An 18400-nucleotide genomic window follows, 5' to 3' on the forward strand; every position below is an offset into this window, starting at 1 on the left:
CTAAGTCTGTCGTCCTTTTACCACAGACATAACCGTTGTCTAGAAGCTCTTTTTCAAAAATCAGATCCAAAACAATCCAAAACAAAGCCCATCAGTAAAGCAATATTGCAGCCAGCAGCCAGGAACGTGTACCTCGGTAAAGGGTGAGAGCCTAAAGCCCCGCTTTAATGACCGAATTTAAAATAAAGGCTTCCTGCTGCTCGTTAGTCAACATTTTTACTATCTCAGCTGCCAAAGAAGCAGCTGCATACTCTGTCCTGGCGACTGGGGTGGGAGAAATTTAGCCACGGTCTGGGATTTTCGCAGAGGGTAATTTAAGCCCCAGCTCCACTCCCGCGGAGGGGGCACGCGGGGTTGGGGGGGGGGTGAAATGCGAGGCGCATGCGCATGCTCAGCAGCCCCGCTCCGCGGAGGCCCAGCTGCCGCCACCACCGCGGCCGGCGCTGTAACCGCGGCTGCCGCTGCTGCTCGGGGCGGGCGTTGGTGTCGTGTGCCGAGGCGCCCTGTCAGGCGAGAGGGAGCGGCGGGGCGGGAGCCTGGGCGGCGGCGGCGCCTGAGGAAGGCAGCGGGGGCTCTGAAGGAGCGAGGGCGGGCTGGTCCAGAGGCAGAGGAGCGAGGCGGAGAGCGCGGGGACCCGCCCCGGGCGCCCTGCGTGCGATGCCGGGCGGGCAGCGGCGCTGAGCGGCGGGGAGGCCGAGCGGCGGCCGCGGACGGAGGGCCAGCGACCCCCGGGAGGAGGAGGAGGCGGCTGCACAGGAGCGGGAGGAAGCGCCGAGGGACTGCGGGGCCGGGGCGGGCGAGGAGCGGCGGGGCCGCGGGCCATGGACGCGGCGGCGGCGGCGGGGGCGAGCCGGGGCGGCGGCGCGGCGCAGAGTCAGCCCGCGGCCAGGTGAGGCTGGGCAGTGCGGGCTCCGGGCGCCGCCGCCACTGCTGTGCCGCCGGGCCGCGGAGCGAGGCGGCGGCGGCGGTGGCTGAAGCGGCGCCACAGCAGCCGCGGCGAGCGGCGGCGGCCTCGGAAGAAGAGGAGTCGCCGCCCGGGGTTCTGGTGGCCGCTGCTCTCTCGTCGTCGCAGTATTTCCTGTTTGGATTATCTTGTGCTTCTCCCCAGCTGCCTCCGTCCCCTCACGCTCCCACCCTGTCCCACTCCTCCGTGTCCTCGGTGGAAGCTGCCCTCGGCCCGGGCTCGTTTCCCGCGCCGGGGGACGCCCCTTGCCTCCCCCTCGCGGGTTGCGGGGGAGCCCCGCCGAGACCATGAGGAAATTCAACATCAGGAAGGTGCTGGACGGCCTGACCGCCGGCTCGTCCTCGGCCTCGCAGCAGCAGCAGCAACAGCAGCACCCGGCTGGGAACCGGGAGCCCGAGATCCAGGAAACGCTCCAGTCCGAGCACTTTCAGCTCTGCAAGGTGAAGGGAGCGCGCAGCCCCGCGAAAATTGGGGTCGTCTTAGGGGGCGACTCGGGCTTTTCATGGGAGTGCGAGGGAATAGGACGCCGCTAATAATTATGTCTCGCTCGAATGAAGGGCTCGCTCCTCCTCAAGCAAACATTTGCTTAGTGGGTTATTTTGGAGATTGACATCATCTTACTCCTTTTGTTTTTTTTTTTTCCCCCCCCTTTTCACATGCAGCAGTCATTTCAAGGTTGCTTCTAACGTATTTTACCGTATTCTTAATTAGTATTCTTTAATTAGTGTTCTTAATAACCTTAGCGCCTTTATATTCAAACATTTTAATGTAATTCACCAACTTCGAAGTTTCCTTTGGAAACAGTGTCCAATGAGAATATTGTTCACCAAAAAGCCAAACCTGTTCAACTGGATATTTGCTTGTCACTTTTCCCTTAAAATGTGGTAAGAAGCTTAAAATACGAAATCACAGGGTCCTTTTTATCATTATGTTTGATTAAAAAGTTGGTACTGTGATTTTTGTCCATTAATGGCACCATTCCTATAGCGGTCTGTAATTCGGAAAGAATGATGCAGCGAATTAATTCACTGGCTGCTCAGTGAGAATTACAAACTTGTCTTGATATTAATACCTGCCATAAAATACCGTGTGTTCATATGTCAGCTTCTTAAAAATGTCTAAATACACATTTTTGTCTTAATGCCCTAAAATTAAGGGTTTAATAGCAAAATGCAAAAAATATATGTTGTATCATTCTGTTACAATTGCAAAATTTGGGGATAGATGTTTGATAATTGCCTACTGAATCTTCGACAAAACTAATTGTAGGACAGCTTTTTTTTTTTTTTTTTTAAGCAGTACTTGGCATTTAGCATCCAAATAAAGTAATAAAGTTATCACACTTGAAATAAAGCATGAATTGCATTTTTACATTAATTTACAGAATTTTTGACTACCGCAAACTTTAGTATTTTGGTCTCAGACATGATAGTATAGAATGTTAATAAGAAATTTTCTTCTATAGAATATCAGTATTATGGAAAGACAAAGTGTAACATTGGGAGATATATATGTATATATATACACACACACACTTTTGATTTCAGATTCTTTGTGAATAAGTTTTGTCAATGTAGATTTCATAGGTTTGTTTTGTTTTTTTTTAAGGCAGTAAGTGCGTGTGTATGTGTTCTGTATCACTTATAATTGGTTCTAGATTCTAATGCCTCTATTGACTTTTCTGTTTTTAAATTCCGCTTGCTGCCTTGGTTGCTGTGATGTCATTTGCCCATCCCTAGACTGTTCGCCATGGATTTCCCTATCAACCTTCAGCCTTGGCCTTTGATCCTGTACAGAAGATCCTGGCAGTCGGAACTCAGACTGGTGCTTTAAGGCTGTATCCTTTCATTTAAGTTTTTTTTCTTCCACTTTTACTGTATTTTCTCCATTCTTTCTATACCGCTGATTAGTTGTTTTTTCTGTTTTAATTCCAAAGAAATGGTGTGATCAGGTATATATATTGTGAAATCATGTGGTGTTGGCTTTTCTCTTGATTATGCATCTATTCATGCTAAATGTTGCTGGGGTGTTTCTCATCTCTAGGTTTATAGTAGCTAAATATGTATCCACATACAGTTCTAAAGTTTTGCTGTAGTAACTACTGTCTTTGCAAGGAGCAAGAAGTTTCTAAGGGGTAATTATCTGCTTATATATATACCAGGGGTATTTTGAATGGAATATGCTTTGGAATGAGGTTTAAAAGCAATTAGCATAGGACACACCTTAATTGCTTTTTAAAAATATTGTGCATTGGTAGATATTGAATTTATGATCTATCATTCTAATGAATTAGAGGTTGAATTTGATTTAGTTGTTTCTGACTTGCCCATTGACAAAAAACATTAGAAGACAGATCCTGTAAATTAATTACATATGAATAGTTACGAAGGGTTAATAGTTCTAGAAGTTTTAGAGCCATTTTGTTAGTATAATGCAGATGGATAAGTATATTCTCTTGATGTTTCCTCTTTTGTAGCCTACATTTGTTATGTATATGTAAAAACTGTTAAGTTAGCTGTATTCTGAAGCATTAATATAAGGAGAATTATTTTTCCTGACTGCATGAACTGTAATAGTTTTGTCATAGCATAGCATAGTTTTTCCAAATACCTATTCATTTTTCAAGATCAGTTTTTTAGTCTGAACAGTGGAGACTACTTCTCACTTTTATACTATTGAGCTTGAAATAAAATTGTTTGCTTTTATCATGAAATTTAACTATACTTAACTAAAATACCTTTATTTTTAAACTTAAACATAAGACTTTTAAAAGCAAATGCTTTGTTCATCTTTAGGATATTTGCTTCTACATATTAAAGTAATGTGTTTGTAAATTAAAAAAAAAAATCACTAGATGATCACAATAGAATTACTATTGTCAAAAAAATAAAGAGAAGGAAGGAACTTTATCCCTCACATTTTAAATTTATCTGGCTCCTGAGAAGAGAGGAGGGGAACCTGCATTTTAGTTAAACATGTGCCTTGATTTTTCTTACAATCTTTTAAAATCTTTATTTCAAAAAGTGCTGTGTATGGTATCAGGATATGCCTCAAGTTTCACTTATGATTAGTGTGTTATCTTTCAAAATACTTATAAAACTTTTCAGATGGGCCGTTGATATGTATTGAGGGAAGTCTACATTCAGTGTAAATCCCAGTAGTGCACACATTCCTTTTAAAATGGTAAAATCTGACCAGGCTAGTTCTGAATCTGTGAATTTCTAAGAGTATGTCTAAAGGGCTCTTGCCCAAATATCTACATATTTGAGACTAGAATATTTTTGGCTGCAGGTGTTCAGTTGTTTTTATTCCTAAACCCAGTGATCATGACCTTCTAGTTTAAGGTTCCTATTTTAGTCTCATGAAGATGGGACAAAAGTTTAATTTTGTCAGTGTGGGTACTAGGTATTCAACAAAACTCCATGTAGTGACAAGAATAGTGCATTGTTGGATCTAGATGGACTGTTTAGAACTAAAAGCAGATTTTTTTGTTGTTGTTGTTCCCCACAAAAAAAAAATACCACTGGATTAAAAGAAAAGAAAAAAAAGAGTTAAATCAATTATTTTTAGATTTTGCTTTTCTTTTAAATGGGTTCAGCTTTTACTACTGTCTCAGTGTAGTCTCAATTTTCCAATGGTATATTAACTTTTTTCTTTTAACAGCAAGTCTGCCCTTTTTATTTTTAATACGAGTGAGTACCACCAGTGAGTCCAATTTTATAAAACCAAATATGTTTCTTAGACAAGACTGTTACCCTTAATGCATTTGAGTAATTATGCAAGTTGACACAAAGGAGTTACAATATAGGCCTGATTCTAATTGCCAAATAAAAGTAAGGATTGGGTGTCCAAAGTTCTCACTTGTACATGACTTGCTTATGCGTTGCTTATACGTTTTAATAGCTAAACACTAAATGACAGTGAACCTGTAATTACAGTTTACAGTTATACTCAATTTTTTTTTTGAATTTTAGAATCTCTCTTACTGTATTTAGAATGAAGTCAGGAAAACTGTTTACCAAACATGTTTCTACTTTTTAATGAGATTTGTGTGAACATTCCAGAGTGATAAATTGGTTTGCCTACCCAGTAATACCAGCTAGTCATTTCTTCTGTTAGGTTTAGGTATCAGATAAGCTAATGAGCTTTATTTATTGCAGCTTTGATTTCTTGAAAATGACTAAGACCTTTTTATTTTTACTTAATTTCCACGTATGTAATTTAAGATCTATGTTTTTCTGTTTTGTTACTTTCAAAGCTAAATTAAAATTAATAATTTCTAATTTCAAAGCTCTGTATTGGCTTAACATGCAGACTTATTACAGATATATTCTGTTGCTCTTGCTCTTTTATATTTTTTGCTATTTCAGTTGGTTTCTTTCAGTCCTTTTCTTTATTTTTCGTTATTTTCTTCTCATATTAGGCTCTTATAGCCTAAAAAAGTGTCTTTGGAGCAGAAATATACTTGTAGATAAAGTGTTTTCTTTCCTTTGATCGTGGAGCAGAAAGTAGATGTTTTCAGAAGTTAGGATTGGGCTATTTAGAATTTGCATTACATGTCTAATCTGACTAATAGAATGTCTTCCTGAATGTTAGACTATATTAAATCTACTTTGAGGTATTAAAAAAACTAGATGAGAAAGTTACATCTGATAGCTAATGTTTGCAGACAAGAATTAGTGAAAATCTGAAGTTTTAAATAATCTTCTAACCAGTAATGAGGCAAGATAAATTTAATGTTTCCTGCATTAATGTATAGCAAGTGAATGATACTATAAAAATGCTTTATGTTCAATCTTCTTGGCTTCTGGAAAGAATGTGAGGTTGGAATGTATTTACTGATGGGAAGCAGGAAAACATAATTTTATATACTAAGTCATATAGCAGTGATGTGATTTAATTATCTTAATTCTCTTCTTTTTGTCATGTAGACATAGGTATAATTTGATTCTTATGATTAATCCAGGGTTGAAAATTATTGGGATAAAATATCTAATTATCTATTTTCATATCAATATCTAGAAAGGGAAAAAAGGTTTTAGCTGAAGAATGAAGGCATTTCTAGTAATGTTATTGTTGTCCTTATCTAGACTTCTGGTTTACTAGTATAATTTTGAATTACTGTAACCATGGACTACCCTGATCTTTATAATGTATTTTTGTCTAAATACAATGAAGTCATTTTGTGTGTGACTATTTCAAGGACTAAGCAGAAAAATGAAACTTCAAATTTATTGAATTTAAAAAAAAATTGTATGAGTGTTTGTTATAAATTATCAACATTATTTAAAAACCATTTATTGTCTTCTTGACTTGTGGAAGTTAGTAAAATAGGCGATCTCTGATAAGGCTTGGATTGTCTTTTTTATTTATTTGAAGGCATGGATTGTCTTTTAAACTGCAGTGTAATGTTGCTGAATGCAGGCTCACAAGTTGATTTTTGTATGTAGGAGTTCATTTAACCAACACTTATTAAGTGCTAACATTAGATTATAAACTGTGGCCTGAATTCTGGTTCTTTTCTTGCCACTAAGGAATTAGGTGTCTTTCAGTGGTTTTTTTCTTTCAAAATGAAGATGCCATATTAGATGATTTCTTCAAGAAATAATTCTGTAATTTCAAGTGGCTATATATTGTTCTAGGTGAGTATTCAAAAGAAATGGTGAATGTGATTCTTCAGAAAGTTTCCAGTCCTAACTAAAGGACTAAACTAGTTAAACAATTGAATTTAGAGTATTATTTAGGACTCTACTGACATTCTTAAATGTCACATTGCAAGTAAAGTCATTGCATTTGATGACACATTAGTAGAGATCACATAGGGTAACAGAGAAGAGGGACTGGGAAAATTATTCTAGGCAAGCAGCATGGACACCAGTAGAGAAACGAATTAGGATAGTAGAGGAGTGCTAAAGAGATAGTTTGGAATGGAGATCCTAACTGAGTTGGAGACAGAAATAGGAGCCAGTTGGTGGAGAACTTTGAATGTTAACCTGAGTTATCTGAGTGTTATTTGGTGAGGAATCATTGTAATTATCTATTTATTCTTGATCAGTGTCTCTCAATAGTGGTAGCATTTTGGACTAGATAATTCTGTGGGTTTGTTCAGCACATTGCAGGCTATTTAATATCCCCGGCTTCTACCTGCTAAATGCCAGGATTGCCCCTGCTGTCAATATGGCAGCTTAGCCTCACACAGTTCCAGGTGTTCCTGGACTTAGCCCAAGTTGTTCACCAATTAAATAGGATAATAATCCTACTGAGGTCATGAGGTTAGCATCAGGATTAAATGCAGTAATGCATGTGTGTAGCTTTTAAGGCCATGCAGAGACCGTTTTGGTGAATATTCAATATACGATTTTATGAAAGTTTTTCTGTAGTTTTAATATTCAGGTCCTTCATTACTTTATTTTAGCAAATACTTGTTGAGAGGCAAGTAGGTGCCAGGCACTATTTAAGAAGGCCTTAATTTCATTTATTTTTGTAGTTAATGCAGTCTTTTAAAAAAATCTTGAAAAAGTACTGTTCTTTTTTCTTTAAGGGTCATTGAAATGGCTCTGTTCTCAATCACAAGGTTGCAAAATTGCTATTGAGATGTAATAGGATAATATATGTGAAAGTTTTTATGCATAGTAGGCAATAAATGTTTAGTGATTCTGCACTTGTAAGATAGCATTAGAATGTTTGACTTGCTGCTTATTAGTTGTATTTTGTAAAACAATTACAGTATTGGAAAAATTTAGAAATCTGATTTTTATTCAGATTAGTTAAAAGTGAAACAGTTAAAAGTGAAATTTAGCCCTAGAATTAAGCCAGATTTTTATCTCCTCTTCTCTCCTGCCATCCTTTTTGTCCATGGAAGAATTCTAGTCATTTGGAATTCTAGCTCCAGAGGAGAAACAGGACTTTGAAATACTTGTACTTCTCAACTCTTAGCTCTTTATTAAAGAGGACTTTGTATAAAAGGAAGAATGAGTACTGTGTCAGCAGTAGGTTGTGATTCTCAGCATGAACTACTGCAGCAGGAGGAATAGGCACTTTTACTTTAGAAACAACCAGAAACGATTCCTGCCTGGAAGCAGTTACTTTGCAGTGAATTTCTTTTTGAGGGAAACAAGGTATGATAGAATCTGAATGGGATTGAAAATTTGTAGGGAATCAAGTCTGCTTAGTAAGCCTTTCTGCCTTAAGTAGATGGGTTTTTATTTGTTTGGTATTGTTTTCCATTTGCTTTTTAGTATCATTTACTTTTAAAATCATAACCTGACTTTGCCCTCCTGAAGGGAAAAGGTAAAGGAATTTTTGAAGGATGACTTTATCTTTAGAAGATTTGTGTTCTAGTCTTCAGACTGATTTTGGTTAAGCCGGCTAAAATTTAGTCTGGGCTTCAGTCTCCTTTCCTGTAAAATGGGGAAATTGGGATGCATGATATCTGGAGTCTTTCCAGCTCTAGGATCTTAGAATTTCTTTTTCTGTGGAGTATTTGGGAATGCTCTGAACCATTTCTGTGTAGAGCTGTCTTCTGATTGATTGTTCTGAGTACCTCTTAAAGAGGATAAAGTATTGGACTCCATCCCATTGTGGGGCCCTTACTTTGTATCCATTGATTGCATTCAAAATCCAAGTCAGAAGATGCACAAATGTAAACCTTTGTTTACAAAAGGAGCAGGAAAGAACATATGAAAAACATGCACTTTTTTTCATTGTTGAAACACAACTCACGGTGAATACTTAAGATACTAGGTTATTGCATTTTTATTGTATAACAGATAAGGTCTCATTATGAAATAGGAAACGTGGGTATTTTAAAAATACTGTTAACCAAGTTTGCTTACTTTCCTGTCTTGGGTGTAAATAGTAAGGATATAAAATTAAAATGGAATTACATAAAATTAATACTGGGTTGTGTTAACCTTAAAAGTAAAACTGTCAGTTTTTTACCAGTAACAGATGGGTTTATTAGAAAATAAAAGAGAATTGCAACCTGGAACAAACCAGCTGCTGAAAAATTGTAGGCAAGTGCAAGGAACAAAGGACAGGAACCCTTTTTTAAGGAGAAAAGTGGTAAGTTGGGAAGGCAGTTAGGAAGTACCAGTCCATTGGAGTAAACTGGGAGTTCAAAGTGTGGTGGCTTCTCATTGGTGGAGCTGTTGCCTGGAGGGGGCGGGCGGTGATGAGGAAAGTGTCTCCTCCTCTGGCTGGAGTAAGAGAGTAATATCCACTGCCTGGTCAAGTCCATCTCTTTCTGTTAGCTCTGCAACTAACCAGAAGTGGTAGGGCATGAGAACTCCCCTGCCAAAACCTCCGAACTCCTATTTTAGTGAGGTTTCCCATTACTAATTTTCACAGTTCCTCATCACATGATTTTATTTTTATATAAGAGATTTAATAGACTATTGAATTGCTGGTATGTAATTTGAGTGCTAAATTTGGTATTGTTTAGTAACTTGGAGTAGTAGTAACTAGTAACGTATGTGTAAATTAATAGGACTGTAGGGGTGAGTATCACTAAATAAAAGGTAAGCTTTGGTTGTTTTTGTTTGGCTTTAATTTCATGCATTGGAAGTGACACATTATAAAGAAAATTAATAATGAGTATCAGTATTATTTGTTTTGTAATGTTTAAATGAGAATTTCCTGCAGTGATATGGCATATTATCATCATCAGAAGGTATATAGTATCTTGGGATTACAGATAATGAAATGTTTTTGGTTTGACTTAAACAGATCTGTTGAGAATGTAACAATGATACATGGAAAAGGGCATTTTACTATGTATCACCTTTTATGTTTGAATGCCTTTTATTAATATAGATTTTAATCATAATAAAGTACTACAAAACTTCTTGGGAAGTAAAACAAGGTGATTATTGCCTTGATTTGCATGAAATAAACCAAGATTTCATGAAGGACTACCAAAAGGTACTTGATACATCTCTCTTCCCTTAGTCACATATGACCTAAATCATTCTAAGAAACAGTACCTTCTGACTTAATTACTCAGACTTCTTCCTATAAAGATGGTTATGTTTGTAATATAATTATCTTACACTTTAATTTGAACCTATTTCTAATTTTTATTTGCAACAATAGAGAAGATAACCAACTTATCTTCCATATATTAATGTTATAACTTTTAACATTTTTGAAGAATTTAAATACTTAGTAGTTACCCAATTTTGGATTTAGTAATCCCAGTTGCTTTAATCTCTTACTCTCCTGTTTCATTTTAAAGAAATTTTGGACACTAGTTTTGTTTACTGCATAACTTTTTTCTTTCTTGGCTGTAGAAGGTAAGTAGGGGAAAGAATTGTTGACACAGTTTACTTCTTACTACTTACTGTTCCACAAAGGGCCATGTGTTTAAAGATTCCTTCAATCTAGAATATTTTTTCCCTGTTAAAATAATTCTTATCTTTATAGCTTAATGCCTTTGTCTTTGTGATTATATATTTGATTTAGTTCCATCCCCAGTTCCACCCATGTAGCCATCTTTTTCTTAGTTCAGCATTTAAAATCTGAATTTCCACATTACCCTTCTTTATGAGTAATATGTAGACATTTTTAAATAGCTAAAATTAGACCTTTTTGACATTATAGCTATAATATTGAGTGGTATTTTCTTTTAAGACAAACTGTCAGAAACAATACCGCATATGAGAAGATGCAGTGGAGTTTAAAGCAATGCAAAACAGAATTAACCAGTGTCCTTTGTTTTATCACGAGTCCAGAAGCGGGACAGTAGTTGGTATACAATTCTAAAATCACAACAGAAGGAACACAGAGTCTTTTTTTTTTTTTTTAAGATTTATCTATTCTAGAGGGGGGAGGAGGGGCAGAGGGAGAGAATCCTGAAGCAGACTCCCCGCTGAGCATGGAGCCCCACAGGAGGCTTGATCTCAGGACCTAAGATCACCACCAGAGATCAGCTGCTCAACAGACTGAGCCACCTAGGTGCCCCAGGAACACAGATTCTTAAATGATCAACTTAATAGGTTCTCTACTAAATATCATATAGAAGATGGGTATGTGTGTGCGCTCTAAATCTTAATGAAGATCTAGATTCTTAGTTCAGGAGTCAGCAAACTTCTGTAAAGGGCTAGATTGTAGATATATTAGCTTTTTAGTTTCTGACACAACTACTCAACTCTGCCCATGTAGCACAAAAGCATCCATAGATAATATGTGAAGAAAGGAGTATAGATGTGTTTTAATAAAACCTTATTTATAAAAACAGGCAGTGGACTGGATTTGGCCCACAAGCTAATATTTGCCAATCCCTGTTTTAATTCATCAGGCTGCCTTGCTTTTAAATCGGTAGTGGTGAGGAATGCTCGGGAAGGAACTACTACAGGCATTTCTATAGTTAATGCAAGTATAATTTGTGAAACTTACCAGTTTAAATTTAACCTTTTAGTCAGAAGTAGAAAATGGTTTAAGAAAAAATTAGTAATTCTTAATGATATATAGTACAGAATTCTGTATGCCTGTGAAAGAGGCTTTTTTTGGGTGGGGATTAATATGATAATGAAGATGCTTAATTAGGCATCTTTGGGGGCAGTTCAGTAATCAGTTCTATTAATGAAGTATTCAGCTTGCTTGAGACCTTTACTACCTAATTTTACTTAAAACTGTTTGCATTTGTAGCTTTTAATATTTTCATTAATATTATATAGAAATGTAGATACGGGGGCGCCTGGGTGGCTCAGTCGTTAAGCATCTGCCTTCGGCTCAGGTCATGATTCCAGGTCCTGGGATCGAGCCCCGCATTGGGCTCCCTGCTCGGCGGGAAGCCTGCTTCTCCCTCTCCCACTCCCCCTGCTTGTATTCCTTCTCTCCCTGTGTCTCTCTCTGTCAAATAAATAAATAAAATCTTAAAAAAAAAAAAAATGTAGATACGTTTAGATGGGTACTTCTATTTTTTTAAAGATTTGATTTATTTGAGAGAGAGAGAGAGCGCACAAGCTGGAGGGGAGGGGCCGAGGGAGAGGGAGACGCAGGCTCCCTGCCAACCTGGGAGCCCAACGTGGAGCTCTCGATCCTAGGACCCTGGGATCATGACCTGAGCCCAAGGCAGACGCTTAACTGAGCCACGTAGACGCACATAGATAGAGAACTTTTAAAGATAAAAGTGAATGTAAGCATTTTACTAAAATATTGCAATTTTATAGTAGTCTGCCAATTTTGATTAAAAAAATTTTCATTTGTGGAAGAAAACAACCTGAAAAATAATGTATTAAAAAGAAAACTCATGAAGTTCCTAGAAGCAAATTCAGGTGCATGGTTACCTTCTTTAGAGTTGGATATATTGCATGTCCCTTGGGAAAAATGTGTGATACTGTAATTGGAAACTGAAATTAGATCTGCTTTTTGAAAACTTTTTAGTTGCTCACTGCATCATTTTCAAGTAGCAATAAGTATAGATATTTTATTCAGTAAATAAGGCTAATTTCTACTTGATTCCATTTCTCTAACTGGTGTTAATCCTTTTGGAAGTTGTTACATAAGACAAATAAATGAAGGCATGCTGAACATATTTCTTTACTGGTGCTGTGATTTAAAAATGAATGTTGAGGGGCTGCTGGCGGGCTCAGTCCGTAGAACATATGACTCTTGATCTCAGGGTTGTGAGTTCAAGCCCCACATTGGGTGTGGAGCCTACTTTAAATAGATAAATAATATTAAAAATGAATGCTGTTCTGGAGTAACTTAGATTCCCTTAAAATGGAAAATATAAAAGGTTTTAACTAAAAATAGCTAATATTTTTGGTTTTATAATTCTTCATTTGAAAATTAAGATTTGCTTAGCACATGTTATTTGTAAAATCTATAGTCTTAGCAATCATATGGTAGTTACTGTTTAAGTAATGAGATTTGTTAAATTTTAAAATAGGGATTTTATATATCCCTAGTTTTAGTTTTGTTTCCCTTTCAGTAAGCGCTGTCTAGAGTTTTTGAAGTTTTCTTGGTGAGATTGTCTATTGAAAAGTGATTAATCCTACCCTTTCTTGAAAGTACATAATCTTTTCTTGTAATAACAGTACCTCTGCTTTTTCACAGCAGTGCTCTGCCAGAGGTGACTGTAAATCTAGTGGCATCAGCTGTTGCAGTACTTCCTGCTAAATTGCTTTCCTTTTGTGTATTTTTTTTCTTTTTGTCTTTTGAAAAGGAGAAGTGTTGGAGCAGATTTTTCCATCTATTCAGTCTCTGTACTATATTTTTCATAATGGGTTGTATTTTTCTTTTAAAATTCATTTTGCCATACTTGAGAAAAGAACTTAGCCATTAAGCATCTGAGAATGGATGCTGGGATAAAAGATTGTTTTTACCTGATATGTCAGAATGTACATTCTTTCTTGTTTCTCTAACCCAGACCACTCTTTATGCCTGTATTTCTTGTAGACTGAGCAAGTGGTTCATTTCAAAATATATTTATATATCAAAAGCTATTCTAAATAATTGCCTGTGATAATAAATATAATTCATTTTAACCCTTTTAGAGACAGTCCTAACTCCAAAACGGGGAATAATAAGAATGAATATTTTTCAACAACTCTGATTGGTTTCCCAATAATAAAAAATTCTTACTCAAAATAATAGTGGAAGAGGTAACTAGAGGTCTATTTTAACCCAGTGAATACTATAAGTCTAGATGCTGCAGTTACTTTTTTGTTTTGATATTCCTTTCATTCACATGAAAGGAAAGCAGCTGACATAATTTTTCACATACCATTGGAAATTTATTGTAAAAAGTTATGTTGCATTAAGGAAGTTTTAAATGTTGATCTATACATCTTTCACAGTTATTTTTTAACATTTTATTAAATTTTTACTGCAGAAATAGTACACATTATAGTTTTGCTTAAATAGCAGACTAGCAGAATGTTAAAATTGTGAGTCAACAGTAAAATTTATGTCCATCCTTATAATCATGAGGATGTGGCTAACTTCATTTATTAATATATTAATTTTTAAAATAGACTATTTTTTGAGCAGTGTTTGGGCTCAGCAGAAGGTACAGAGATTTCCAACATTTCCCTGTCTGCACTCAGCCTAACCCCTCCATTATCAACGTCCCCCATCAGAGTGGGACATTTGTTATAATTGATGAACCTACACAGACACATTTTTATCCAAAGTCCATAGATTAGGGTTCACTCTTGCTGTTAAATGTACTACAGGCTTTGGCAAGTGTATGACATGTATCCACCATTACAGTATCATATAATATAGTTTCATTGCCTAAAAATCCTCTCTGCTCCACCTTTTCATCTCTTCCTGTCCCCCAACCCCCAACTCCTGGTAACCAATGATCTTTTTATTGTCTCCAGAATTTCGCCTTTTCCAGAATGTCCCTGTAGTTGGAATCATACAGTTGGTAGCCCTTTCACATTCACTTCTTTCACTTATTAACTTTAACTCTGTGTCTTTTCATGGTTGATAGTACATTTCTTTTCAGTGCTGAATAATGTTCCATTGCCTGGATGTACTACAGTTTAGTTATCCATTCACCTACTGAAGGGCAAATTGGTTCCTTCCAAATTTTGGCAATTGTGAGTGAAGCAGCTATAAATAACCCTGTGCGGGCTTTTGTATGGATATAAGCTTTCAGCTCCTTTAGGTAAATACCAACAAGTGCGATTACTAGATTGTATGTGTGATAAGAGTATGTTTAGTTTTATAAGAAACTACCAAACTGTCATCCAAAGTAGCTGTACCATTATACATTCTCACCAGCAGTGAACAGGAGTTCTTTTGATCTGCATTTTTATCAGCATTTGATGTTGTCAGTTCTGTATTTTGGCTATTTTGGTAAGTTTGTAGCAGTAACTCCTTGTTTTAGTTTGCATTTGTCTGGTGACATATGATACGGAGCATCTTTTCATATGCTTGTTTGCTATCTGTATGTGTTTGGTGAGGTGTCTGTTAACGCTTTTGGCCCATTTTTTAATTGGGTTGTTCATTTCCTTCTTGTTGAGTTTTAAGAGTTCCTTGTATATTTTGGATATCAGTCTTCTATCAGGTGCGTTTTATAAATATTTTCTCCAAGTCTATGGCCTGTGTTCTCATTCTCTTGACCTTGTGTTTTACAGAGCACAAGGCTTTAATTTTGAGGAAGTCCAGCTTATCATTTTTTTTTCATGGATGGTGCTTTTGGTGTTGTACCTAAAAAGTCATTGTCATACCCAGGGTCATCTAAGTTTTCTTCTATGTTATCTTCTAGGAGTTTTATAGTTTTGCATTTCACATTTAGGTCTATGATGCATTTTGAGTTAATTTTTTGTGCCCAATGCAAGGTTTGTATCTAGATTGATTTTTGGTGGTAAGGTGTGAGGGGAGGAGAAGCATTCTGTTGTCCCATGATTAGGTCTAAGTCTTTTAGTGAGCCTGTGCTTCTGAACTGTGAACTTTGCAAGTTCTTAGTCACCCCTCTCCCCCCTCCCCTAGGTGAGTTAGGATGGCTAGAGTGGGTTGGAGTTGGGTATTTCCCTTCCACCACGTCAGTTCAGCTCTGATAAACCCCCAGCTGTTTAGGCTCCTGTTAGTTTCTCCTGAGGGAAGATCTTGTTAAGAACAGAATGTTCCAGTGTATTAAAAATCGTTGCTTTTCCCCACCCATTGCTGGAAGCAGGTGGGAATTTTTCCCAGATATGTGGGAGCCTGGTGGAGCTCTTGGAGGTAAAACTCACTAACGTGTAAAAGGATTCCCCGCTCTTCCTTCATGACTGGGTCCCCCTGGAGTCTTCACCCTCTGAAGTGTTGCAGGTAGGTGTTGTCACACGGGTCAGCTGGAGGAGGCAGGTGAGGCATTCCCAGATGAGAAAGCTGCAGCGCACATAGGTGGTCTTACTTATCACAGATCATTTGAAATATTTCCATTTTTTTGAGTAGGATAAAGGTATAATGTACTGCTTTTATTTGTTGACTGTCACTTATTTCTCATAATGTGAAATAACAGAAATGAAATCTCTCAGCTGCTTAATGATTGTTGTTTATGTTTACACTAAATGGTGGAGTTGGTCTGATGCTAAAGCTCCTCCTTTTCATTTTTAGAATGCTTTCATCAATATTCTTTGACCACATTATGGTTCTGTTTAGATTTTAACTTTATTATTGAAAATAATCACATTATGGTTAAGTTTCTTCAAGACTGAAGCCATTAACAATAAAAATCATCCACTGAGCTTTTATTCAGAGTATTAAGCCGGTTGAGAGTAGCAGCACCTTGAAGGCTAACTAGAGATGTGAATTACTCTGTTTGCTAAAAGTATAAGAATGCACTAAAAGGTAACAGAAGTTAGTGCAAATCATCAGGATTTATGATGGATAATTTTAATCAGGGAGGAACAGTTTTACCCTTCAAAGTTGTTCTTGGTTTGTTAGCAGAATATATGTTCAATGAAAGTTACTTTCACATAATATTATATAATTAAATGTATAATACTGTAGGATAATTTATTAGTCACTTAGGAGTTCATGAAAAGTTCAATTATCTGTATCCTCATCTTTAAACTTTGCAGAATATAAATGTATTTTCAGAAACTGCACAGGATATTAAAGTTCTCTGGTTGCTTTCCATTTTATATGTATTCCAGTCTTCCATTCCTAGTTTGGAAAATTGAATGTGTCACTTCTGTATAGGTTGGAATAATGTCAATACTTTCTTTGCCCTTTTTTTCATTGACAAGAATTGATGAACAGATTCTCTGAGAAGATATATAATCTTTAAAAATCTTAAAAATTTACTGAATATATACTGTCTTGATATTATCTCATTCTTCATAAAAGTAGAGGTTGCCAAAATATGCGCATAATACACAGTGGTTTTGAGAGCAGTGAAAACTTGCCTAGAAGCTGTACTCTCAGAACTTGCCACAGGATAGGGTCCCATTGCCTGCTTCTTTGATTATTTTTTTAATTCTACTTTGCTGACAGTACGGTAGAAATCCCAGAAGGCAGAATAAACAGAGGAACTATTGCTGTGATTGTAACACCAGCCTAATAAATGATTGGAAGGTAAAATGAATAGGCTGAGCTTATAGATTAATTGGATTTTAAAAGCTTATAAAGGGTCTTCTCTGTTATGTCTCCTCTGTTAAATACTTCCTGTGTTTAAATCTTGAATGAAATAAAAATACTTAAAAATTGAGTGCAAGACAGAAGGAAATAGAGCTTAATTGCAAAAATGCTAAACTAGGGGCGCCTGGGTGGCTCAGTTGGTTGAGCGACTGCCTTCGGCTCAGGTCATGATCCTGGAGTCCCGGGATCGAGTCCCGCATCGGGCTCCCTGCTCGGCGGGGAGCCTGCTTCTCCCTCTGACCCTCCTCCCTCTCATGCTCTCTGTCTCTCATTCTCTCTCTCTCAAATAAATAAATAAATAATCTTTAAAAAAAAAAAAAATGCTAAACTAGTGTGATTTTTTTTTTTTTTACCTCTTACTATGCTGCATTTCAGTTAAGTTGCTAAATAGTTAAATTCATTCATTGCTTGTGATAGATATCTTAAATCCTAGATAAAAGGGATTTTTAAAGATATATTTAAGAATATGATGTTTAAGGGCGCCTGGGTGGCTCAGTCGTTAAGCGTCTGCCTTCGGCTCAGGTCATGATCCCAGGGTCCTGGGATCCAGCCCCGCATCGGGCTCTCTGCTCAGTGGGAAGTCTGCTTCTCCCTCTCCCACTCCCCCTGCTTGTGTTCCCTCTCTCGCTCTCTCTCTGTCAAATAAATAAAATCTTAAAAAAAAATAAAACCTTTAAAAAAAAGAATATAATGTTTTAATTTATTTCATTAATAATTGCAGTCATTTTTGACCTTAAATTCAGTCGTTTTTACCTATTTGCATTATTTATCATTCATACAAGCCGATTCTTCTTTTTTTTAAATAACAGTTTTATTGAGATACTTTTATTTACCGTAAAATTTACTCTTTTAAAGTGTATGGCTCAGGGCTTTTCATTATATCCATTGAGTTATGCAATCGTCAGCATTTCTTAACTTCCAAACATTTTCTTTACCCCAGTAAGAAACCCCATACCTATTTAGCAGTTACTCTGCCTTACCCTCTCCACCCAGTCTTTCACAACCATTTATTTACTTTCTATTTCTGTGGATTCGTCTACTGTGGACATTTCATTTATAAATGGAATCATATAATATATAGTCTTTTATGATTGGCTCCTTTTACTTAGCATAATGTCCTTAAGGTTTATCCATATTATAGCATGTATTAGTGGTTCTTTTCTTTTTATGGTTGAACATTTCATTATATAAATACACCGCATATTATTTATCCAATAGTCAGTTGCTAGACATTTGGATTTTCCTCTTTTTTGGCTATTAGGAATAATGCTTTGAACATTTGTGTAGAAGTTTTGCGTCTATGTATTTTTTCATTTCTTTTGTTTTTATATTCCTGGGACTGGAATTGCTGAGTCC

At 37.0% G+C, this 18400-nt stretch overlaps 1 protein-coding gene across 6 annotated transcripts in view; it reads left to right on the forward strand.

Moving 5' to 3' along the window:
• Positions 1 to 931: 931 nt before the first annotated feature.
• Positions 932 to 18400, forward strand: part of STXBP5 (syntaxin binding protein 5) — a 183217-nt gene continuing 165748 nt past the window's right edge. For 3 of the 6 annotated variants that reach the window (XM_045865708.3, XM_045865710.3, XM_045865712.3), the window contains exons 1-2: positions 934 to 1404; positions 2704 to 2801. In XM_045865708.3, the coding sequence (XP_045721664.1) occupies positions 1252 to 1404; positions 2704 to 2801 (251 nt within the window). In that variant the 5' untranslated portion in view covers positions 934 to 1251. Of the gene's footprint in view, positions 1405 to 2703; positions 2802 to 18400 lie in introns of all 6 variants that reach the window. The other 3 variants (XM_045865709.3, XM_064598198.1, XM_045865711.3) reach the window with 2 other exon arrangements.

The sequence above is a fragment of the Mirounga angustirostris genome, unplaced genomic scaffold, assembly GCF_029215605.1.
Source record: "Mirounga angustirostris isolate CCGP_5_RB_7025 unplaced genomic scaffold, mMirAng1.0.hap1 SCAF_8, whole genome shotgun sequence".
Classification (NCBI taxonomy): domain Eukaryota; kingdom Metazoa; phylum Chordata; class Mammalia; order Carnivora; family Phocidae; genus Mirounga; species Mirounga angustirostris.